The following is a 25,665-nucleotide window of genomic DNA, read 5'->3' as shown; positions in this document are numbered from 1 at the left end:
GGAGAGGGGAGAGGGGAGAGGGGAGAGGGGATCGTACATGGGCTACCAGCTTGTTGTACACAACAGTAAACAACCAGAGAACGGCAAGCAAGGTGGAAGGCAAGGACTCATACGGGAACTTGTCCTCTGATCTCCACTTACCCGCCCCTACTGCCCCCCTCCACAGGTGTGTGTGCACCTGCACACACCACATAGTCATACAAAAAAATATCAAGACTGTGCATTTTGGTTAGAATAAGACTAGAGCCAGGGAACCTGTGGCTGATGAGGTGGGGTTTGAAAGCTATGATGGTTAGAAACGCCAGGTCCTCTCTCACTTACTTGGATGTCCCAAAGCTACAGGAGATCAAGTCCACAATGTTACACGTGTCACAGTTATTCTCGCCTTTCCTTGCACTGCTGGGGATCAGAACAAAGGCTCTGTGTGTGTAAGGGAAGAGTTTTTACCACTGAGCCCCAGCCCCAGCCCCCACAGTGCTATTCTCGATCTGTGTTCAAAGAGTAGGCTGAGTCTATCAAAAAGCTCAGGCTGCAAACTTTCTTAAGACAAGTGGGAGAGAAGAGAGCGGAATCATTAAAGGTGTGGAAAGATGCCTGCCGCAAGTAGCATCAGTTTATGCTGATCTGAAGGGCATGGCTGACTTAAAGGTGGGCCAGAAATGAAGCCTTTGATGGTTTCATAAAGGGTCTCGGAGACGAAGTCGGGCTCTCTCCCCTGAGACAGGCAGGGAGGGCGGTGAACACGAATGTCTCCTCTTTAGACTCGGTTCTTACAAGTCTGACAGGTTCTTGGTACAATTATATAACTACATATACAGTTGGCATATACAGATGAATGAGCTGCTGTGCGTGTAATTACATGTAGCAAAATGTGGACTTTTATTTGGTGGGTACTTACATCGTGCCATGAATAGTGTACTTAGAAATAATTAACATAAAGCATTAATTTAAAAAACAAAACAATTAAAAGTAGTTTGGCTTTCTTGAACTAGAAAAAAAAAATAGATCTGGAGTCTTCTTTCATTACTTTCAGCACTTAGTGCCAAATTGTTCTGGAAGGCAGTCATAGCATGCGAGAGCAAACACACACGCACACTCACTCACACATACACACTCACTCACACACACTCATACACACACATACACATTCACACACACACTCATACACACACCTCTGTTATTCACATGTTTTGATTTAAAGAAAAGGCATTTACAAATCTGAAGTGTTTCAAAACTTCAAATTTGTAAATTTGTCTGGTCTCAGATATTTGTGAATTAAAGACATTAACAAATTCTTTGAATAAATACCTTGAGATAATTTCAAATATCTCTCTCTCTCTCTCTCTCTCTCTCTCTCTCGGCTGGTTGCTTTTCATTTGTTGAGACAGGGTTTCTCTGAGTAGCTCAGGCTGTCCTGAAACTTCCTCCGTAGACCCGGCTGGCCCTGAAGTTAGAGATCTACCTGCCTCTGTCTCCTCAGGGCTGGGACTAATGGAATGTGCCGCCACTGACCAGCTGAACTTCTGTACTTGTAAAGTTCAGATTTTTTTTTCCCATATGACTTACTAGGTATACGAATCATTTGTTCTACCATCTACAGTCATGCCTTTATGACAGTGAATACATTATGCGGTGAGTTTTAGTTGAATTTAACTCTATGCTTGTGTTTTTCTATGTAGGGTATGTGAATAAGTGTGTAGGTGCCTTCAGAGGTTAGAGCCATTGATCAGAACCCCTGGAGCTGGCATAACAGGTGGTTGTAAGTTACCTGCCTGGAATGGATGCTGGGAGCTGAACTCAGGTCCTCTGTAAGAGCAGAAAGGAGCTCAACCAGTGAATCATCTCTCCTGCCCCCGTGGTGTGGTTTTTAAAGTTGTGCATTGTTTATGGTTACGTGGAAAAGTTTTCACTTCTTTATCATTAGTGTGCATTCTGTGTGTGTGTGTGTGTGTGTGTGTGTGTGTGTGTGTGTGATATGCATGTGTGTATGACATGTATGTGGGCATACGTGCCACGTCACACATGTGAAGGTAAACACAATTTTTGGAGGTAGATTGCTCCAACCACCTTGTGGGGCTTAAGGGATCCAAACTCAGGTTGTCAGGGCTTTTAGGGCAAGTGTCTTAAGCCACTAAGTCGTCTCCTAGGCTCTGCAATGTTTCTTGTTGGATAGAAACTATTTGAAACCAGTTCTACTTTGGATGTTAGAATACTAAGGAAAAGAATTAAGGCCCTGGAATGAGTAGCTTCATGGTTTTCCTTTGACCCATATAGTTTAGAAGATTTTGGGGTTACTATGATGATTTTAGTCTGGTAAAGATTCCAGATTATTACTCAGTGTTTCTTGGAGAGAAAATGTATAGGGGAACAGATAAGAAATCAGTCCATAAAGATTGATTCCCCTCTGAGACATTAAGATTCTTGGAGGGAGCTTTCGCCTTGTTTTAAATAATGCCCTTCAACCTGAGACATTTTTTTCAGTTTAGAAGAAAATCTTTCTTTTAGATAAGGTCTCGATTTGTAACTCTGGCTAGTCCTGACCTCAAGGTGTAGTCCAAGATGTCCTTGGATTTGTGACAGTCCTCTTGCCCCTGCCTCTCCTGGGTGAGTAGATAACAGGAATGCACGACCAAGCCCAGCGTGGAAAGCCTTTCCTCATGGTTGACTCTTTCAAGGTGTCAGGTGCAGTTTAAAAGAAGAGTGACTCCATTTGAGTCAGTCTTTAAAGACTCAGACGCATTTGCATTTCTGGGACTATACTTAGGCAGGCTCAGTTTTGCAAGTATCACCCTACAGAGGCTCACCAACTTTCCCCGTTAATGGGTTTTTATAAACTAAGCATGGATGCTATCCAGGGGAAAATCTTCAATGGGAGCAAAATAAGGGAGGTTTGAGGTATGTTACAACGGTCTCTAACATTTCTTAGAGTTACTGCAACCACAATAGAGTCTTGCTGATTCCTTTACTATTATTACTTGCCATTGTTGTTGGTCTTTGAGGCCCGGTCTCATAGAACAAGGCTGGCCTTGAATTCCCTATACATGACCATCTCCTCCTGCCTTTACCTCCGCTGGGATGGCAGGTGTGCACCACCATGTCAGCTAACCCTATTTTATTTTACTGTTTTGGGTAATAATACAAGATCCACCCTAGAAACTGAGGCTTTCTGGGCCCCTGCATCACCTACCCAGTTTCCCTCTCTGGTGCTAAGCTGAATAATAAAGGTACCAGGAATGGCTATCGTTTTTGATCAGCTCTCTCTCGTTGGATGACAGGGGGCTCATTTTGGGAAGCTTGGGATGGCAATTAAGTCACACATTGGGAACTGTGAGCGCTCTTCCCCTAAAGGGAGAAGCTAAGCATTAAACAGAATGACTGAATGCCTCTGGATTGTTTTTCTTATGCTTCACTCAAAGTCATATCAATTATATGTGAAGCTTTTTTTCCTGCGTCTGAGCCATCCGTTCTCACAGTCGGTTCTAGAAGGATGTGATCACTCATTGTGTTGTCTTTGTGGGTGTCAATGGAGAGAGAAGTCTTTTAAACCCTTCCATTTTTAAAATATTTTAAGCAGACTGTAACTTTGTAAGTCCACGAGATTCAGACACCAGTGGTGGTCCAGGTTTTACGGTATTTTGGGTGAGCATGAACTTGCAAGAAAAAAAACTAGTTTTTGAAATGCTTATAATTTTCTCTTTATTACATTTTATTTATTAGTTATGTTGACGATGTGTGTTTGCATGGTGTGTGCAGTGGGGCACACGTCCCAGCTAGGGGGTAGATGTCAGAGGACAATTCTATGGAGTCCCTTTTCCCTTCCTCCACGTGGATTCTGGGAATGGAACTCAAGTATACTTGTACAGCAAGCGCTTTACTCACTGAGCCGCCCCACCATCTCTAAGTTGTTCGTTTACGGCTATACTTGTTCTAAACATCTTAAATGCGTTCTTTAAAATCTTTGCATTATTATTTCATTCACTCAAGATAATTGTCGATTAGTGAATTATCTTTTGAAATGAGAACATTTTATTCCACTAGAGAAGTTATCTTAATTTTTTTTCTCCCCTCTTCCTGGCTGAGGGTAATAAAGTTTGTACAACCCCCAAACTCTGTTAGGAGAAATCTAAAATTTACTTAAATAAAGCTTAAGCTCTGGGTCTCCCAATGTCAGCCAGGTTAACATGCAAAAGTATAAACATAACTAGAAACGGAACAATTGTATTTAATACCCGTCAAACTTATATCTAAAATATTGCCGTGGATTCAGAACTCTGAATTCCAACCAGATGTTTTTCCCTACTATTACACAGGTCATATATATTTCAGTTTTTAAAGTTCAAACCCAGGGGATCGACGGGATAATTAGATTGAGAACATCTGTGGTGAATCCATACCATTTCCCCGACCGTTCCCCACGAGAGGAAATTTGCTTGTTTTAATGCTCCTGCCCGTTTTGTCTAGCCACCTTTAGGTCAAATTTTGTGGTTCTTGCTGGCCACCGCACAAACGTAGATGGTCTTTAAAATGCAAGATAGGGAAAACTGGGTAAGATCTAGGAAGCTTTAGGGGGCAAAGGAATTGTTTCCCGCTTGGAGCTCGGTCAGGGTGTGGCCAAGTACGAGGAGCTGGGGTGGGCACCAGCGCTGGGGGGCGGTGGTGTGGGGGACCCTGAGGACCCGAGTGTCGGGGAGCCGCTGCCCTCTACTGGGCGGTGCGAACGGAGCTGCAGCGCGGCCGCCCGCGCGTTCCGGCTCCGGCGCCTGACACCCGGGCAGCTTGCGGCCACCCGAGGTCCGCAGTGTCCCGCCTGGCGCCGCGTCACGGCATCCAGACTTGAGGCTGGCTCTGCGCCTCCTGACGCCCGCGCGCTCCCACGCACCTGCTTCGGGTGCCTTCTGTCCATCAAAGGCTGAGACTTGGGAGTGCAGCCCGGTCCCGACTGCATGGACATAGGCTTTTGGGTGCAGTTGCAAGACCCGGGAACACTTGTATTCTTTAAATCTCGGGGGGACTTTCATTTCCAACCCTTCTCCAAAAATATCGATCTCACCGCAACCGAATAGCGCTAAGCCCTCAAACTTGGCTCAAAAAGCAATTATTTTTCTACTGTCATGTTTGGTGTTCCATACAGACGTTATTTACATATAATTTTCAAGATTAAGGAATTTAGGGATTTGTCTTAACTAATTACACGTTCACCGAAGTGCAGCAAAGTGAAAACACTGGGTTCCTACTGTAAACGCAAACTCTCTGGTGTGAATAAATCCATTAAAGATGACGATCCTGAAACGCGTGCTTTGGGTCTAGAAGGAAATGTAAAGAGAACTTCCTTCCCCCCACTCCCGGCTTAAATGTGAGCGTTTTTTTTGCAAAACTTAGGGACGAGCGCTCCGTTTCAAATGCACTGCACGCTCTCAAACTTTTCTGCCTGCAAAGACGGAGGCGCGGAGTTGTGTGAACCCCAGAGGAAGTTTCTTGGGTTGTGTCGCAGAAGCATGGTTGGGGACAGAGCTGTGCTCCAAGACCTGCCCCAGTCCTGGCCGACGCTGGAGCGGCTCTGAAGGGTGGGGGGAGGCCGTCGCCACTCGCTGATGCGTCCCGGTGCAAGTTGGGGGATTGCAACGGAATGTGTAGGACGCGAAAGGGAGTCGCGGCGGCCGCTGCAGCTGCAGCCGCAGGCTCCAAGGCTTGGTGGTGGTCACCCCCCTCCCGTCCCCTTCACCGCGACACAATTGCACTTCCTTGAATATGAAACACGGTTCGCGACCGCTGTGGTCTGGAGGTCCCCCAGAGCTGGAGCGCACAGGGGAGCGGAGTGAGGTCACCCGCAGCGCGGGCGCGCGGGCTGGCCGGTGGGGGGGGGTCCGGGGAGGGGGGGTCCCCGCCGGCTGGGCAGGTGGGCTCCGCTCGCTCGGCGCGCCCCGCGCGATCGGAGCGCAGCGCCCGCGCCCCGCTGCCGCAGCGCCAGCCCACGGTCCGCAGGCGCGCAGGGCGGAGGGGCACCGTCTCCGAAAGCGTTGGTCCCCGGCGGCGACCCGCGACCTTCCCGGGGCGGTGGGGGGTGGGGTGGGGTGGGGAGGGCGCCCTTTAGGTGAGCGGCGGGGTCCGGAGGAGACCCCCGCAGCGCCCCCTCGAGGCCGGGTCGCCGTTAAAGGGTCGCCGCGCGGGCTGGGAGAAGAGGGGGGGGGCTCGTGGCGGGGCGCGCGGGGAAAAAAAAGGGTGAGGGGTCGCCAGGGCCCCGGATGCCCGCGCTCGGGCCGTGGAGAGAGAGAGAGAGCGCGGCGCGCGCGCGTCAAGGCCGCCGCCGCCGCCGCCGCCCTCCGGCTCCGGACTCCATGGCTGAGGCGGCGGCGGCGGCGGCGGCGGCGGCGGCGCCGTGAGGAGGAAGGAGTCCGCGTCCGCGGTGGCTGAGGCGGCGGCCGGCTCCAGGCCGGGTTTTGGCGCCCGCCCGCCTGCTGCCTCCTGGCGGCTCCTGAACTCCAGCCCCCTCTCTATCAGCCTCTCACTCCGTCTCAATATGTCTCAAGATGGCGGCCAATGTGGGATCGATGTTTCAATATTGGAAGCGCTTTGATTTACAGCAGCTGCAGGTCAGGCTCCTCGGCGCTCGGCCTCGCGCCCCGGGGGTTGAGGGCCGCGGGCGGTCGCGGCCTCCCTCAGGAAGGAGGGTGACACTCCGGGCTGCCAGGGCCCTGGCGGGGGTGCTGAGGCGACGGGGGAAAGCCGGAGGGGGGTGCCGGGAGAAGAGCGGGGCCGAGTCGGCGGCGGGTCCCTCGGGCTCCCCGGCTCTCATTGATCACCCGGCTTGATCGGAAATTGATCCTCTTTGTTCAATTCATCGATCAGCCCAAGATGGCGCCGGAGCCGCCAGCCGCCACCAACATCTTTGCCCCCCGGTGTCTGCCCCCTTCCACCCCGGAGGGTTGTCTTCCTCCCCACCGTCATCGCCATCCTCATCCTCCTCGTCCTCTCCGCCGCCGTCGCCTACCCCGCGCGCTGTCGTGGTCGCGGGACCCCGGTGGAGAGGAGTGGGGGGGGGAGAGAAGCGGCGGTCGGGCCCCCCCCCTCCACACACACACGGGGGCTCAGTGGGAACTCGCGCGCGCTAAAGAGGGGGACGCGCCACGGGGTGGCTCTGGAGGGGTGGCAGGGTTGCAGAGAAGGGGAGCTGCGGGACGCTCGTCGCCCTCGCGCCAGTCACGTCCTTCCTTTTTCCCCCCCCGGCTCAGCCCCGGCGTATTCCCGGGGAAAGTTTGTGGGGAGTTGCTGGTGGGGGGGTGAAGCGCCTGTCTCCTCTCTCTCTCCTCTCTCTCTCTCTCCTCTCTCTCTCTCTCTCTCCTCTCTCTCTTTCCTCTGTCTCCTGGAGGAGAGAGTCGCGGACCGCCGCCGCCGCCACTGCCCCGCCGGCGCGGCGGAGCTGAAGCTGGTGGCGCTGTGGTGCCGCCGGCTCCGGGGGAGGGTCAGATCGGCCACCGGCGGCTGGCGGCGGCGGCGGCGGCGGCGACGGCCAGGCTGGCGGGTGGCCCCTTGTCGTGGAGACGGCGGGTGGCTCGGAGCTCCTGGCTGCTCCTCGATCGGTCCCCTTGGGCCCAGCTGCCACCATTCCTCTTTCCACTACTCCCGTAAGGGATTGTCAACCGGTGTCGCCCCGGCCAGGGGGACCGGCTACCCGGTGTGGCGGGTCCCTCCCCCACCCCGTTTGTTTACGTCCCGGGGCCAACCCGCAAGCCCCGTGCTCTTTTGTGTGTCTGCTGCGTGAAAGTGACTGCGGAGCTGGATCTGTCCCCCTTTTTTGCGCCCGGGGACTTCCCCGGGAAGGGGTTGTGGGGGAAGCTTTGGAGAGGAAAAACTTGGCTTGCGGGGGGACGCCGGTGGGTCGCGCAGAGTGCGGGATCGGCCCGGGAGAAGGGAGAAGGTGCAGGAGGAAGGCTGCAACTTTCCACCGAGCGCAGGCCGCTGCGTGACCCGGTCTCGGGGCGCTTTTCCTCCGGGGTCACCGATCGGTGCAGCCAGACTTAGCCGCGTGTCTTAGGGACTTCCAGGACTCCCCCCTCGGTGACCGATCGCTTGCATCACTCCAGCCCCTCACTCTCTTTCGCGAGGGGTGTGTTCTGTCCTCTCTGCAAAGGGGCCCCAGGAGCTATGGAGCGCGCGTCAGGTCCGCTCCGAGCTGCCTTCTCCAGCCCGGTTTTCGAAAGCAAAGCCCCGGGGGCCCCGCTGGACTGTAAGGAGACTGATTGTGGTTCCCCATCGCCTCGAGGGGATGGTATCGGGGCTTCCCAATCCGCGGCGGAGCTGCCTGCGTGCCCAGAGGATGCTATTCTGCCTGCCACCCCTCATCGGAACCAGCTGCTCGCCCTCGGGGTCCTCCCTGCTAGTGCTAGCTCCGCGTTCGCGGCTCCTGGACAGCCCCAGGATTCTGCCAGGTGGATGTTGTGCGTAGCCGGAGCCAAGTTGAAGGTGAGCGGCAAGTGAGCCCTCAGAGCTTTGATTACTGGGGACACCAGAGAGATGGGACAGTCTTGGGGTCCATAGAGGCAGCCTTGCCCTGTGTGTGTGTGTGTGTGTGTGTGTGTGTGTGTGTGTGTGTGTGATCTTCCATAACATCTCTAGGGAACCGCCTTTGCTCCCAACTCTAAAGTGTGCTTGAACATGAACTTGGGTGAACTTTTCTAAGCCTGAGGACTGGTGATATTTATTAACCCACTGCACCCTTAGGAGTCTGAAACAAACGAACGCCACATGTAGGCCTGCAGGAAAGGAAGGCGATTGGATTGAAACATCTATACGTGGAGTGAAACAACTTAACTGTGCTTGCTTTTTCTGCTCTTGCCTACGTGAGGACGATAAGGCAGACTCATACTCGTTATGAAATTTCCTCCCATTTACTCTTAACTAGGAAGACTATGTGAAATATGTATTTCTGATAAGATTAAAGCTTAAAGAAGTTTTGAGTATTTATTGACTAAAATGGATTACACCATAGTCTATTGTGTAAATTAGATTCCTGAATGTAATGAACACCGCCGGATGGCATTTTTTGATTAATTGGTCTACCCTATTTTAGTAAAAATAGCTCCCTTTTACCATAATTTAATTCCTGTGCTTACTGTAAAACCCGTTGTGGAATTTTAAGAAACCTTAATTCCCCCCCCCCATGTGACATCCTAGTTTAATATCAATAAAGTTCTTTTATTACACATTACCAAAGATGGCCAGAAAAATGATTTTGGAGTTATTAGATTTTAGGAACTGGGTGTATATTAGTGTCGTCCACCCACCCACCCACAATGGATTAGCATTCTTGGGGATCTTTAAGCAAATGGCTTCATGGCTTCAGTGAAAGTTTACCTTATGGTTGATGTTTATGAACTTTACGTTGATCTTAAAGTAACAACAAAGAAAACATTTAGTTTAAGCTCTGTTCTTGTTCTTGAGTCTATTGCCTTTTGGTAGATAATGATTTGGCTTTAAGTGGTTTCAACTGCTACCCTGGATGGCTGAGTTTGAAAGCTTAACTTGAACTTGGAATGCCAAAGGTCAAGTGTGAGTCTTGCCGGCTCCTTTATCTGCAAAGGGGTCCAGGGGTTGTGAGTTGGAATCCGGTTGAGGTTCCTCTGTTCTCACCGAAGGGGAGCTGGAGACTTTGGGTGAGTATTCTTTAGGTTACACTGCTCAGCTCAGGTCTTGCTCAGTCTCAGCAGGAGTGGCTTAGGTCTAGGTAAGGAGAGTAGGACCCTGCACTCTGGAGGGCCATGTTCTATTCCCCTGCTGCTTGGGTCTTACTACAACCCGGGAACTGGAAGTGGATGTCTGCCCCTGAAGAGAGTTTCTGAAAACTGGCCTGTTTTCTTTCTCATCCTCGACCAGGGCTTGTCCTGCCAAAAGTTAAGAGTGCCCTAGTGTTGCTAAGACGAGTAGAACAAGTCTTGATCCTGTCTCAGACTTGTAAAAACCAACTTTTTTTTTTTTTTTAAAAAGAGAAACACTATTGTATAAATTTATCTCTTAAATACATGTTTGAGAAAAGGTATATTTAACTCTTGTAACTTGTTTTCGGATTAGTGGAGCTCTGACTGTTGGGGGGATGGGGCCTGCCTGTGGCTGTATCCCTTTGGAGTGCTTTCCCTGTAGCTTCTTTATTGAGAATTCTCTGCAAAAGTGAACTTTGAAAATGTTCTCTCCTCAAGTCAGAAAACAAACTCAGTTTTTTGCTGCAAGTCTATTTTCTGGTTGCTTTCCCCCTCCTCCACTTCTGGAAATGCTACATTGGTGTTTGTATATGTGTTTCCTGCAGTCCAACACTGCTTCTTGTAATAAGTATATAATTTCAATGAAAATATCTCGCCTAGTTAGTGCCTTTGATAGGACAATGAACGAACACATGATGCAGGGCTCTCCTGGTTTTTCTTTCCTTGGCCCTTTTAATATAGGTGTCTTAAGAGTCTGGGTGTGGGGAGGGTTATTATCAGTTGCTCAAAGCTTTTGCCTGGGTGAAACCCTTTTTTTTTTTTTTGAAAGGCACAAGTCAGTGCAAGGATAAAATAATCTTGATGGGGCTGGGTGCGTGGAAGCTGTTTGGGCTGTCGTCCATCAGCACTCAGGTGTACGTTGGAAAGGGGAACAACAGCTCTGTCTACCCAAGAATTACTCTCTCCTCATCCCCTAGCTGACCTGTAGTCTGGGCAACTCCGCTGAGCCCAGGACATTAAGTTTTAAAAATCCCTTCTCGGTTGATAGTCAAGGAAGAAAAACCTCCCAGCATGTGCGAGAGTTTTCCACGGATGGTCAGAGCTTCTCCTGAAGTTGTAGAAAAAGAAGTCCAGTGAGGCGAAAGGAGGATAGATTTGTTAGGGGAAAATTTGTACATTGTTTTAGGAGAAATTTCATCATATGAAAAACCTTTCAGAGACAGGCTCCATTCTTGCTCTTGGTCCCTTTTATAGTTTATGAAAATTTCATGTCTCTCGCTGGGCCAGAACACAAATGCCCAGTCACAGCTACTGTAGTAAGTTATCCTGATATATAGGATTATAAGTGACTATAGGAATCATCTTAAATTTATTTGAAACTTAGTATGTAGCTTTAAAGTATAGTTGCCCTTCCCAAGGAAAGTCTGATTTTTATTAGTCATTGTCAGCGGCAGAAATGTGTCTATCTTGCCCGTTTGTTTTGTCTGAAGCTCTGGATTAGTGCTGCCGCAGAGATAGTTTTGGTTTCAGTTGAAATCCCCCTGCCTCTGATTGTTTAAAGCAGACCTTTAATCTTATTTTAACATATTTTAACCATTCAAAAAAAAAAAAAAAACCTGGAAGATTTGTTTTGTGTAAGTAGCAAGCAAATGTAGTTTAAACACTTCAGCAATTCTGGTATCTAATTGGAAACAGGTGGGACTCTTGGACTCTTGCACATGAGTCTGACCGTAGCCAAGTGGAGGGACATTGCTGGTGGTTACAGCCTTTTCTTGCCCCATATCACTCTTCACTTGGACATCCTCTTCATGTCTGAGAGAAAAAGAATCTCAGAGACCATAATTGATCACTTCTTTTTTTTTTTTTTTTTTGATCACTTATTTTTTTTTTTTCTTTTGTTTTGCTTTTGTTTTTTGTTTTGTTTTTTCTGAGACAGGGTCTCTCTTTTCTGGTCTGGATTCTGAGAAAGTTGATGAGGAGAACATCGTTTGGCAGGGAAGGGTGTGTATCCTTGCAGAAAGGGACCTGGGATTGCCTGAACCTGTGTTATTGGCCTCCTTGATGCTGTACCCAGAATGCTTCTGAGTCCCTAAAAAGTACTTTTCCCATTAAATGATACAGTTAAAAAAGTATGAGGGTGAACACGGTTTATGAAAGATGTCTAGTTCATCGTAAACCTCTTCAAGTTTACTTAAGGCAATCTGAGGCAGGTGATCCTTAGAGTTTGTGGCCAGCCCAGTCTATATAGTGAGCTCCGGTGAGACCCTGCCTGAAAAACAGACAAAAGATTTTTAGGGCTGTGGGTGGCAGGCAGATACATTGTCCAGCATATGAGAATCAAAAGAAGGTTCCATCCCAGCACTGAAATAAGTTACAGTAAATAAGAGATGTCAATTTCTTCATTTTCATCTGATTTCTTTTCTTTTTTTTCTTTTCTTTTTACTGTTGGAGGCCGCAGGCATTTGGCAGGAGTTTTGTATTTAATAAAGCCTTAGGCCATGGGAAATGGGGTACTAGAACTCGGGGTTGGGGGTGTCCCTATGAGAAGAAGGGTAATCAGACCCAAGGCTACTGGGAAGACATCCTGCAGAACAAGGCAGCAATGGCCGCTGAGCAGGAGATTCACGTAGAGTGAAGCCCGCTCTGTCCTGCTTCCATTAAAGCGGCCTTGAAGCAGAGCCGGCAGGGCAGGCCACACCTTTCTAAGACACCCGAGTCTGCAGCCCAAGCTGCCTCCATTCATCCTGGTCTGAAATCAAGGATGCTTTCAAGTATTTGATTTATGCAGTTAATGCTGGAGGAAATTACTAGAGCTTAAGCTCAGAACTGCCAAGTAGCTGGTTCTTTTTCACATTACCTTGAGCGACGCTGCAGTTGTACTTGCTCAATAAGGAAATGCAGTTAACATTGTAAAAAGTTGCCTATGGTTGCTTGCAAGGCATCCTGAGTTTTGTTAAGGGAGAAACAAATGGACAAAATAGCTTTTTTCTTGAGCGAATATTACAGAATTGAGCAGTAGAATAGTGTTCGTGCTGCCATTAAAATGTATTTGGGTGTTGACAACTTTTTTTTTTTTAAGGTGGAAGAGGCTCTCAGATCTATCCACCCAACATATAAACAAACTAAAGTCAGGGCTGAGGATGTTTGGTGGAGTGCCTGCTACCTCACCAGGCTCTAGGTACCACACCCAGCAACATGGTGCACACCCGTAAATCCCCATACTGGGGAGATAGATGAGAGATGATCAGAAGTCGTCCTTGGATACATAGAGTTTGGGGGCAGCTTGGGCTAAGTGAGGCCCTGACTGAAGAAGTAAAACATACATCAGAGCCACAGCTCCTTTCTTCCCACTGCCCTCCTGTAAGCAAGGCAACGGCCGGTTTTTCAATGGGGTCTTTCTCCCTAATAAATTGTGACTTTTGTTTTCTAACATAATTTGATGTTTTAAAGATTCAAAACCATGTGGACTCATTTTCAGTGCTATTACTAGGTGGTTCTCTTGGATCTCTGAGCACTTTGGTTTATTGCCATGTTTACTCTGTTAAAAACCTATTTGATGAAAGTTATTAAGATGGGGCTGGGGAGTTGGCTCTGTGAGTAAGAGCCCTTGCTGTGAAGGCAATCGGAACCTAGTTTAAATCCTTCCCAACTTTGCAAAAATAGGGCATGAGAACCCTGGGTTATGGGAGAGGAGACAACTGATCCCCAGAGTTCCCTAGTGAACCCAGCCAAAAGATGAGCTTTAGGTTTAGTGAGAGACCTGTCTCAGAAATAAGCTGGAAAGGGAGGGAGGAGGAAGATACCTGCCGCCCCCCGCCCCCCCCCCCCCCCCCCCCCGCATTGAGTGCTTGTACACACAGGTGTGCTCATACCCCCGTGCCCCCTCCCCCGCAGGTTTTTTTTTTTTAAGTTAGTAAATAACACAGAAGGCAAACTGTTATTTTTTTTTAATTTTATTTATTTATTTATTTATTTATTTATCTCGGTTTTTCGAGACAGGGTTTCTCAGTGTAGCCCTGGCTGTCCTGGAACTCACTTTGTAGACCAGGCTGGCCTTGAACTCAGAAATCCGCCTGCCTCTGCCTCCCGAGTGCTGGGCTTAAAGGCGTGTGCCACCAAGCCTGGCCGCAAGCTGTTATTTTAAAAGTTACATTTAGTTGTTGTGCATGTACTAAGAGGTAAGGCTAGAGGACAACTTGGGAGAGAGGTCCGTCCTTCCACCATGAGGTTCCCAGAGATGGAGCTCAGGTGGAAAGGCCTGGTGCTTTGTGCCTTTATTGGCTGAACCATCTTTTTGGGCCTGGAAGGCAAACTTGTTTTTCAAGAGCTGGGAGCTGCAAACCTCAGCAAGGCCTGGGGGCTGATGGGTAAGGAAGGGCTACTGCGGAGCCGCCCTTAGCCTTCCCAAGGCAGCCCCAAGCTCTGTCACCTTAGCCTGTCATTTCTTGCTCTGCTCCTGCCCTGCCAGGCAAGTCATCCTGTCATCTTCAGTGTTATGACAACTGTTTTTTTTTTTTAAACTAAGTATTTGTGGTATTTCCTTTTTTTGAGATTTTTGTAAGATAAGATGTAAATGAAATTTTAAATTACTACTTGAGTTGGGACATTACAAATTTTTTCTTTTAATTGAGGTTTGGAAAGGATTTTGATTTTTTTTTCCCTTGGAGATGGCCACATTCTTTTGTTCTGATCACCGTTTTCTTGCGTCATTCCATAAGGCTGGACAGATACTGGTGAAACAAATACATTAAAATGTTTTTTGTTTTAAAAATTTCTTTATTAGTCGAGCATGGTGGTGCACGCCTTTAATCCCAGCACTTGGGGGGCAGAGGCAGCAGATTTCTGAGTTCAAGGCCAGCCTGGTCTACAGAGTGAGTTCCAGGACAGTCAGGGCTACACAGAGAAACCCTGTCTCGAAAACAAACAAACAAAAAATTCTTTATTATTAGATGTGTGAAGTGTGTATGTGTGTGTGTGTGTGTGTGTGTGTGTGTGTATGTGCATGTAAGTTAGAGGACAACTTTCTGGTGTCAGTTTTCTCTTTTAACTGGGGTGCTAGGGATCAAACTCAGGTCTTCAGGCTTGTGTGACAAGCGCTTTTCACCTGTTAAGCTGTTTTGCTGACCCAATCTATTCTTTTGTTTTATTTATTTATTTATTTTAATGTTTTGATCCTATTTTCAACATATCCCACCAGGGTGTGCAGTCATAACCGGCCATTTTATGTTTTGAGACAGGATTTCAGGCTGGCCTGGAACTGGCTATATAGCCAAGAATGCCTTTGAACTCCTAATCTTCCTGCTTCCCCCTCCCAAGCTCTGATTAGAGGGGAGTACCTCAACTCCAGACTGTGCTCTGTTCTTTCGGTTTTCCCATGCTGGTTGGTCTAGAACTTGGACTGCTGTGATTCCATGTTATAGTGCTCTGCACCAAGAGCAGCCGGAGGTGCTCAGACATCTTCTCTTTTCTTTTCTCTTCTCTTCTTTTCTCTTCTCTTCTTTAAGATTTATTTATTTTGTGTATGTGAGTACACTGTAGCTGTACAGATAGATGGTTGTGAGCCTTTGTGTGGTTGTTGGGAATTGAATTGTAGGACTTCTGCTCACTCAGGTTGGCCCTGCTCACTCTGATCAACTCTGTTCGCTCAGTCCCTGCTTTCTCCATCCCAAAGACTTATTATTATATGTAAATACACTGTAGCTGTCTTCTGACACACCAGAAGAGGGCGTCAGATCTCATTACAGATGGTTGTGAGCCACCATGTGGTTGCTGGGATTTGAACTCAGGACCTTTGGAAGAACCATCTTGCCATTTTGCCAGCCCTCTCAGACCTTTTCAGTGGAAACAAAATAAAACAAAACAAACTATGTGAGCCTGCACTCATGCCAGTGTCAGGACGCTCACAGACTGGCTTGCCTATTTCAGTTACCTCAGTTTCTTGCTTTCACAATAGCCCGTGCTCTCATATCTTCCAGCCAAGTGGGAGACAGGTTCAAGTCAGGATCATGTTTCTGCTCAGCAGGCAAGTGTGGGAATCCTGGCGTCAGACAGGAAGGCTGGCTGCTGCTAGATGCCGCTTCCAGGTGATGAGGTCCATCTCAGCCTTTGCGGTGGCCCTAGTGGCACAGTGTCATCTGAAGCTGGCCATCCTAGAGGGAAGGAATTACCTTTCTCTCCCACCCTTGTCCACTGTTGTCGTCAACCCTGGCATGTATGGTTTGGGAACTCGGGATTGGGAAAGGAAGGGTATTGCCAGTTATGGTTGAAGGTCATTGTCAGGGAGTTAGAAGTGGTTCGCAGTTGTTTTACATGGCATCGTGTTGGTATGTAATTATGTTGTCATCCCATAGTTTGATGGTAGTTTAATGAAATCTCTGTGTGTGTGTGTGTGTGTGTGTGTGTGTGTGTGTACACACACACTGTTAGGGGATTGTTTATTGCTGGTGAGATCTTGTCTTTTCTAACACACACGACCAAAGTTTGTAATCTTTGCTTGTTTCAAAATTGTCCATTCGAAGCAGGTTGAAATCCATGGCAGTTGGCTGCCGGATGAATCTTCTCAAACCATTGATTTCGTTATGTGCCTGTCCGGCAACACCCACAGCAGCTTACTCTGGCATAGAATGGAGACCACATAGCCCAGGGTGGCAGACAGAACTTCTGATAGATGTCTGTCTTCAGTGCATCCAAACCTTTTATTCCAGTAGAAGCAAACCCAGAATCTTGCTGGTGCGGGGACATTGCCCCGAGAAGCCCCCTCTGCCCATCCATCTGAGGCTTCAGCCTGATTGCATGCATTCCTTCCTGCCTGGAGGAGTGGCAGACTCCCTTTGGGAGGAGGCAGACTGAATGGCAAGGAGGAGGCTTTGTCAGGGTGCCTCGGGCTGCAGCAGGCAAGGAAGGCCAAGTATGGAGGTGGGGGCTTCCTGAGAAGCAGTTATTGGTGGCTGGGGGGCCCAGAGCCCACCAGGTGCTGTCTTCCTCCTTTAGTGTATCAGATGGCTGCTGGGGCAGCATCCAGCCGTCTTGACTCATGTGGCACCTGCTGCCCACTTTAGGTTCCACATGCACTATCTGCCACACTCTCTCCTAGGGCTGTGCACAATTGGAAAGTTGCCCGAGGGCTGTGGCTTCTTTCAGGGGTTGGCTTTTCCATGCTCTGCTGGGGATACTCAAGTAGTTAATTTTAAAATGCAAAGGTGATTCCCTCCCCCCCCTTGGGTGCTGGGGATTGAACCCTGGGCCTTGCCCATGCTAGGCTAACACTCCCATAGAGCTGCATTCCAACTGAGATCTGGTTCTCAGTATCATGGAAGTTAGGGCAGTTCTATTAAAATGACTATACTTGGAAACCTACTGAAGGACTATGTTTGATTTGTATTCTTATTTATTAATTTCCTTTTTTGTACATGTTGGTTCAAATCCATGTAGGTTCCCCCCACCCCCTCGTACTGGGGATGGAACTCATGACCTCATGCATAGTAGGCAAGCACTACCAACTGAGCTATGTCTTCAGCTCCCTGAACATCCACTTAAAAAATGAAGTTGGATAGAACAGTTTTATGCTGGGAATTTGTTATCGAGTCTACGTGGGGCCTGAGAGGGAGGGTACCTCCTTCACTTGCCATCGAGTTGTTAGAACCCAGCAAATGTCAGAGCAAGCCTGGAGCCAGAAGTGCTCAGGTCTGGGTGTCTGGGCCAGAGGAATGTGTTGCACCAGCCCATTCCCCAGAAGCTCTCGTGGGCTTGGCACCCGGCCAGCCCTGGTTCAGAGCAGCGGTCTCCATCGTCCACACTTTCTCTGTTTTCTCATTACCCCAAGAAAGCACTACCTAGGATATTTCTGTGCTGGTGACATCATTGTCTGGCTGTATAAGCAAACATTTGCATGGATCTGCAGAAGCAAGGGTAGCAGGTGGGATCTGAGAGGAGCAGGATGGTCCGGGGGTGTGGACTGCCACTGTAGGGGCAGAAAGGAGGGAATGGGCTGGTAAAGGGAAGAGGGATTTCCTGAAATCTTTTGGGATTTCAGGAGTTTGTTGGATGTCTGGACAAAAGGTTGGTGCTGTGTATAGAGATGGATTGACACCCAGAGTTTGGAGCCTATGGTAGATATTTTTGGGCTTTGATTAATGCTGCAAAATTGTGGGCTAGGAATATTGCTCAGCATAGAGCTGTTGCCTTGAATGTGAGCATTCAATCCCGGTACCAAGGACAGAGAGACAGGAAAACAGAGGGATGGGGGTGGGGGTGGGGGAGACAGAGACAGAGAACATGAGAGAGAGAGAGACAGAGAGAGACATAGGCAGAGAGAGAGAGAGAGAGAGACAGAGAGAGACAGAGAGACAGAGACAGAGAGAGACAGAGAGAGAGACAGAGACAGAGAGAGAGACAGAGAGACAGAGAGAGAGACAGAGAGAGAGAGACAGAGAGAGAGAGACAGAGAGAGAGACAGAGAGAGAGAGACAGAGAGAGAGAGAGACAGAGACAGACAGAGAGAGAGAGACAGACAGACAGACAGACACAGACAGAGACCACAAGAGAGACCAATCTAGTTTTGCTGGAGATGGAGTGGGTAAAATTTCTTTACTTGCAGACCTTAGTTTAGCTTGAATTTGTTATACCTCTTTGCCCCTCACTTTAACTTTCCCAGCTCTGGATCTAGGGGTTCCCATGTCAGGTGAAAGGAATGAGAAGGGAAGGGACAGACTGCTCACAGGCTGGATTTTATAAACTGTGGTGACAGGACAGAGAGGTTTTTTTTTTTTTTCCCCCACTGCCAGGCCTCATTTCCTAGTGGGTTATGGCCCAGGCCCTTGCTTTATTCCATGGTATCTATACACAGCTCTGTGGAGGATGTTACACATTCCACTGTGTAGGGAGAGTGACTCTTGGGCCCTCCTGTGGGCTGCCTGAGAAGAGTTCTGGGTTGTTCAGTTTACTAAGTAGCTGGAGAGCGATGGGGGGCCTGGTTGGGTTCTCTGTGAAACCTGGCTTTCCCTTGGCCTGAGACTCAAATCCCAGCCTCAGGTAGACTTACTGTTGCTGTGGCCTTCCTAGCCTGCATTCTGTCTCTGCTTCCTTGTTGGCTGGAAGGAAGCACTACCTAAGATACTGCACTCTTGCATACAAACTTCATCATCCGTCTGGGGCTGAAAGAAGCCCTCTTTTCTAACTCACCAGCCTCATGTCCTTATCCAAGTGTATCTGGGCGGTACGTGTGCACACGCTGCTATGCTGGATGAGTTTTGGGAGAGACCTTCACTGTGGAGCATCTAGGTGCTGGGAAAGGAGCTGCTATTTGTACTGTGAGTGTTTAACCTTGTGCTGGCCAGGGCCACCTCTTCCCCAGACCCTGGAAGTCAAGCTGATGTAGTACCTGCTGTGGTGGCAGGGCCACTCAAGTCCTCTGATACCCTCAGGACAGCGCCCCTTCAAGGGGTCTGTTTTCAGCTTGCAGGAAGGGGTGGCTGGCCTCCTGTTGTGGATATTCACGGACTTTCTGAGAGCATTTTAGTCACAGTGACACTGTTCATCTTAGTTTTCTCAGTGACTATTACTGGGAGCTGAGCTTTTGGATGACTGGATTCAGAAAATTATACAACATTGCATGCCTGATGTACTTGACATTATTTGTACTTGCTTCTTTTGTATGTATATGTGTATAGGAGAGTGCACAGGGCATAACATATATGTAGAGATAAGAGGACAACTTTTGGAAGTTCTTTTGTGCTGCTGTTTGGGTTCCAGGAGTTAAACTGTAGTTGTCATAGTTGGCAGCAAGCACCTTTACCTGGTGACCCATCTTGCAGACCTTGATTTGGGGTTGGGGATGACAATGGTTTATTATGAAATGATGAAGTTAAAGAAAAACTATGACAAAAAAATAAAGAGAAAATATGTAAAAATGTGTGTTGGTTTTTGGAAATTACATAGTGTGTTTGAGTGAAATAATTTGTTTTGATTCTGGATCAACTTGTATTTTCCACAGGTTATTTGGGCTGTCCTTGCTTGTGTATGTGTATGTGTGTGTGTGTGTGCATGTGTGCGTGCGCGTACACATGCTTGAATGTGTATGCACATATGTGTAGCTACCTATGGAAACTAAATTGTAGTCTTTGCTATCATTTCTTAGATATACACCTTTTGTTTGTTGTTAGTTTTTTTTTTTTTTTTTTTTTTGGAGATTGGGTTTCTCTGTATGGTCCTGGTTGTCCTTGAACTAACTCTGTAGACCAGGCTAGCCTCAAACTCAGAGATCCACTCACTTTTGCTTCCAGGGTTCTTGGGATTAAAGATGTGTGTCACCACACCTGGCCAATACCTTGGTTTCTGAGACGGGGTCTCTCACTGGTTGGAACTTACTTATCAAGCAGGCTGGCTGGCCAGTGAGCCTCAGGGTTCCTCCTACCTCCATCTCTCCAGCACTGGGGTTAGAGGTGGGCTTCACTCACCTGTGGGTTCTGGGGACCAGACTTGGGTTCTCATGCTTGGGCAGTAACCACTTTCCCAACCGATCCATCTGTGCAGCCCTCTGCTTGCGTCTTGAGTGTGTCTCATGGTGTCTGGCTGCCTCAGGTCTTTGTCAGCGTGAAGTAACCGCCTGTTCTGCTGGGGAGGGATCTCAAGCCAGAGTGTCCCTGTGCACCAGGCTGAGGGAGGTGCTTCTGAAGAAAGGCTTTGCCTCTTTCTCCAGCCACTTGCTTAGTCAGTATTCAGAACTTCCTGCTTCTGTGCTAGGCTGGGCTATGTTCTGGAACCACAGGGAATTGCTGCCACTCAGGAGCCTGCATTCTTGTAGGTCAGACAGGACACAGGTGAAGAACTGAGTGGCAGCAAGTGGGCACCTAGGGTCCTAGAGACAAATGAGGCAGGGTCTGTATGTAGCACAGCGCCAGGAAGGCATTTCTGTTTTCCAAGACCTGGAGAAACAACTGATTTCTAAATTGAAGACAGATAATTGAGGGCTTAGATTTGCATTGCAAAATATTCTTCCAGAAGCTCCACACGAAGGGTGGACCTCAGAAGACCAGATGGGCAGCAAGGAATTGAACTGGGAGGCTGTGTGTGGTGATGCTGTACTCCCTGGAGATAATGGGGAGGGCCAGGCCAGTGTCTATCCAAGAGTGAATGTACCCAAATTTCATTTTGGGAGAGGCCAAGACAGAAATTGGACAGATGAGTGGCTTTTTACTAGGATGCCATTTGGGCCTAAAAACTGAGATCGGGGAATGGCATCCATGAGAGAGACCACCTTTCCTCAGAGGGAATAGTCTTGACTGTCACTGACACTAAGCATCCAGCAAGCCTGTGTCCACGGTTTGGGGTGCAGGTTATGAGTTCTTTCAGAGATGGGTCCTTATGATACCCAACTGGCTGACTGCCACAGGCTTATTTAAAACAGGTGTGGTGATGGGCTCTGCTTCAGCGCTGGCTGTGAGTCAGACATGTGGGGAGCCAGCCTGGAGTTTCTTTCATTCATCCCTATTTGCTTTTTGTTGGTAATCCTGTGTAATTCCCTGGTTTCATGATGTAATTCTAATGGAATTAAACTTGAACACTTCAAAAATTATGTAATTAATTGTGTTCAGCTTCAATTACAGTGACTAATTATAATGATACCTGGTGGCAAGTCAGGTATGTACTGGTGGGGGGTTTGTGTCTGCTAGGTATCAGGACAGACACTTGCTGGCAGGCATTGCAGCAATGACACCAGGGCTGCCTGGCTGGCTATGGTTTCTCTGGCCCTTCCTTGTGTTAGCTCCACTGGTGGGCATGCAGAGAGGGAGGTGATGACAGGCCCTGAAGGGAAAGGCTGTTTTAGGATGAGGTTGACATAAAGGACTACCGCTCTGAATTCAAGTGGCAGGGTGACCCAGGAAGCTAAGGCCATGCTCTGGGATTATGTTTGCCTGGGGAATAAGGGCGGATGCATGCAAGTGCACTTGAAGATTCCAGACTTGGGAAGGCAGCTACAGGAGGCGGAGACAGCATGAGAGTTACCTTGGCATGAGGGAAAGAAGACAGAAGTGTAAAAATGTCCCTGTTGGTACCGTTTGCAGGAAGACAAGGTGCAGGCCGTAGGTATAGAAACAGAACTGTTAGACCCCACAACACAGGTCTGAGTTCGCAGACTTTAGAAACCCCCTTTGCTGGCTGGAGACGGAGCTCATGGGTTGAGTTATTGCCTTGAGCGTATGCAGCTCTAGGTTCCATCCCCAGCACCACATAAACGGGGCGTGATGGTGTGTGCCTGCCTGTAAGCCTAGCTCTAGGGAGACAAGGGTCAGAAGTTCAAGGTGATTTGTGATTATACAGTGACCTTGAAGCCAGCCTGTGTTACATGAGACCCTGTCTTAAAAACAAAAATAAGCCCTTTTGAAAGGTTCTGCTTTATGTGAGAAAGAGGGTCTCTTTCGTGCTAAGGGTCCCTTCCCATCAGGCATTTGACCTGTCCCAGTGACGATAGGTGCAGAATTGTCCCTGAAGGAGCATGCTGTATTTGTGGGAACCTCCTTGTTCAGCTGCCTGCTTGATGAATGAATGAATCTGCCACCACCTTCTTCCTGGAAGTGTCTGAGGTAGATTCCCCACACCACCTAGGCGGCGGCCCTCAGTGCCTGGGATTGTGTTTTTGAGAGCTGCTTCCCGCTCAGGGGCTTCTTCGGGCATCTTAGAGGATTCTTTAAGGCTGCACTAGACAGGCAGTCTTGGCTGCAGCCCGGAGCCCTGCTGTGGGCCCTGTTCCACATGAAAGAGCCCTGCATCTCCAAACTCTGGCTGAGTCGGAAGTTTCAGTTAGGCCCGGATGCATTACATGGCTTGGGCTATTGGGGGGTGGGGGTGGAACTTGCACACATAAGGGGTGCACAGCCACTTTGAAAATGCTACCTTGGGCTGGGGGAAGTTGCTTGTTGGTAAGGCACTCTTATAACATGCAAGAGACCCTGAGTTTTCATCCCCATCACTGCAAAAGTTAATGCAGACAATTTAGAAAGTATCCTGAGAATCGTTAAAAGAAACAAACATATCTTTTGGAAGGATGGTTTGAAGAAATGTTTCTTTCTGCCCTGTTGACTTGGCCTAGAGACTGGCCTTATCTTAAACTCACTGTGTAACCGAGGGTCACTTTGGGATCCTCCTGCATCTACTGGGATTACAGGTGTGACTAGACTGCTGGCCAGTGGGCCCCAGGGACCCTCCTCAGTCCCGCCTGACCTCTAAGTTTAAGGCTTTGTGCCTCCTGGCCAGCTTTTACTTTGGTGCTGGGGGGTTGAACTCAGGTCCTTACCCTGCACAGCAAGCACTTTACTGACCCTGACCCCTGCACACAGTGTGAATGCATACATTTATGTTTCTTAGGCACACTTTTAGTACAGTGGCAGGCTTCACCTGAGTCTGTGGCTTTGGGGCATCTTGGGTGACTCTTCTTTCCACGGTGCATATTTTAACACCTGGCCTGCTCTTTGTTCTTCTATCCTAACCTGGTTTTCCTCCTTACAACCCTCTTGATCTGCTCCCCACCCCCTCTGCCCCTCCCCCTCCCCACCCCAACTGCTACTGCTGGCAAGTTGACTGTGTGGAAACAGCTGGGGAACAATTTGGGACGACAGTACATTTTTCCAGTTCTTGCACACCTGCCCTGCACACCATCATGGATAGGCTTGCTCAGGTGTGGGACTTTACCCTGGTTTTCAATAGATAAGCAGCAAGGGCTCTGGGATAGCGTTGCTCCACCCTCTGATTTGCCTGTGTGAGAAAGGGCTTCCCAGACACATCACCATCCTCTCAGTTTTGGGAGCTTCAAGCCAGAATGACAGTCACAGAGTAGAACAGTGCGAGGTACTTGCATCCTTGGTGGCTCTGAGGAACTGAATAAGCCACCTCTGTAGTCACCTGTGGTGGTAGAAAGCATTTCCTCACCATTCCTGCTGCTGAAAAATAATTCTTCCTTTTTTTTTTTTTTTTATTTTTTATTCTTATTTTTTAAAATTTGAAACAGGGGATCATTATATCTCTGGCTGGCCTAGAACTTGCTACGGAGACCAGACTGGCCTCAAACTCTTGGAAACCCACCTGTTTCTGCCTCCTGACTGCTGGGGTTAAAGTCATGTTTGGTACTTTCTTGAAGCTGAAGCCCTTGCATGCTAGTACTGTGCCACTGAACTAAAATCCCAGTCCCCGGGGAAATGTGCTGTTTGTTTGTATTTTGTTTTGCTTTGTTTCGAGACAGGGTCTCACTATGTAGAGAACACGATACATAGACCAGACTGGGGCTTTGAGCTTTTAGCAATCCTCCTGCCTCTGCCTTGCAAGTACTGGGGGAATAAATGTGCACTATCATACACAGCTTATTTGTTGTTTGTTTTTAGAAATAGGGTCTCATTATGTAGATCAGGCTGGCCTTGAACTAGCTACAGTCTTCTTGCTTCTGTCTCTGGAGTGCTGGTATTACAGTGTGTGCTACTGTGCCTGGCTGGGAAAAGCACTCTGAAACAAGATGTCATAATTAAAATCCAACTCCTGGGAGGATTTTTGTGGTGGCCTTGGCTTGGCGTGGACCCAGAGGAGTGCCCTGGAGACATGCTGGTCCTCAGGGTGGCAGATGTGAGTATGAGAGAGACGTGTGCCCCCAGTTCTCATTTCTAATGGCAAACAGAATCCCATTTGCCATGCCAGCTGTCCTTCCATACTTTAGCTCTAGCCAATAAAACATTAAGCAATTAGAACAGTTAATATTCAGTTCAGTATAATTAGATGCTGGTGTAAATTGTGAATGAAATTGGCAGGTTCTGTAAGTTATAGTGAAATACCAAGGCTCTTTCTGGTTGGGAATGTGTGCCCGTGGCTCTCAGTCTTTCACCTTAACTTAAGCAGGGACAGAAATCATGGCCTTTAGCAACCCAGTTCCATGAGATTTGGAAAGTTCAGGAACATCTTGGACTTAGTTTATTATGTTAACGATCCTTACTGTTTCTGTCTTTGCAGGTGGGCATGAAAAACCAAGTCCCTGTTGCCTGTCTGCCTTCAGGGTTTTCTGTGTATGCTGTAGGCTCATGATCTTGTTTTGTCCCACCTGCCTTTGTTAGTCTGCCCTCAGTCCTTAGTACATTGTGACTTATTTCATTTTTTAAAGTTTTCCTTTTGCTTTGGTTTTTCTGTATGTAGCCCAGGCTACATAATCCTGCTGCAGCCTTTCAACAAGGATTATAGGTGTTTGCCACATCCTGGTGTTTTGTTTTGTTTTGTCTTGTCTTTGGGGTGACCTGTGGCTTTATGTGTGCTAAGCAAATGCTCTGCCAACAGAGCTGCATCTATCCCCTGGAGTGTCCTGGATTGCCCCCCTGAGTGGCTGCACCACTTTACTTGTGAATGTTTTTAAGCAGTTAGTGATCTCTCCTGCTCACCAGGGTGCGAAACTTGTGATAAACCTCAGTCTATGCTTGTTAGCTATGTAGATTTTCTCTTTGGTTAAAAAAAAAAGTTCTGTCCTTTTTTTTTTTTTTTTTTTGAACTAGGGTCTGTGTGGTCAAAGTCCTGGCTTGCCAACTTCTGGGTTGACCAGACTGATCTGGAATTCAGATCCATCCACGCTGCCTTCTAAGTACTGGGAGTAAGCTTGTGCGCATTCGTTTTGAAACCTGTCAACTTTTTAAAAACAATTTCAATTTATATTATATTTATGTGTGTGTGTGTATGTGTGTGCCTGATTGTACGTACATGCTCCACATATATATGTGGGTACCCATAGAGGCCAGGAGAGGGTATCAGATTCTTTGGAGCTGAAGTTCCAGGCAGTTGTGAGCCACTGGATGTGTGTGTGCTGATAATTAGTTCAGATCCTCTTAATTGTTAGGGCAGCTCTCTAGCTCCTGTCCGTTTTTCTTTCTTCTCTTCTCTTCTCTTCTCTTCTCTTCTCTTCTCTTCTCTTCTCTTCTCTTCTCTTCTCTTCTCTTCTCTTCTCTCCTCTCCT

The 25,665-nt window shown here is 48.2% G+C and overlaps 1 protein-coding gene across 9 annotated transcripts in view; it reads left to right on the top strand.

Moving 5' to 3' along the window:
- The first annotated feature begins 6,291 nt into the window (after positions 1-6,291).
- The window catches only part of Cux1 (cut like homeobox 1), a 321,311-nt gene continuing 301,937 nt past the window's right edge, over positions 6,292-25,665 (top strand). For 3 of the 9 annotated variants that reach the window (XM_029533474.1, XM_029533475.1, XM_021222674.2), the window contains exon 1: positions 7,534-8,460. In XM_029533474.1, the coding sequence (XP_029389334.1) occupies positions 8,143-8,460 (318 nt within the window). In that variant the 5' untranslated portion in view covers positions 7,534-8,142. Of the gene's footprint in view, positions 6,591-7,533; positions 8,461-25,665 lie in introns of those variants that run through there. The other 6 variants (XM_021222682.1, XM_021222681.1, XM_021222676.2 and 3 more) reach the window with 4 other exon arrangements.

This window comes from Mus pahari, chromosome 23, assembly GCF_900095145.1.
Source record: "Mus pahari chromosome 23, PAHARI_EIJ_v1.1, whole genome shotgun sequence".
Lineage (NCBI taxonomy): Eukaryota > Metazoa > Chordata > Mammalia > Rodentia > Muridae > Mus > Mus pahari.
Note: the sequence above shows the minus strand (reverse complement) of the source record. Positions and strands in the feature narration are given on the sequence as shown.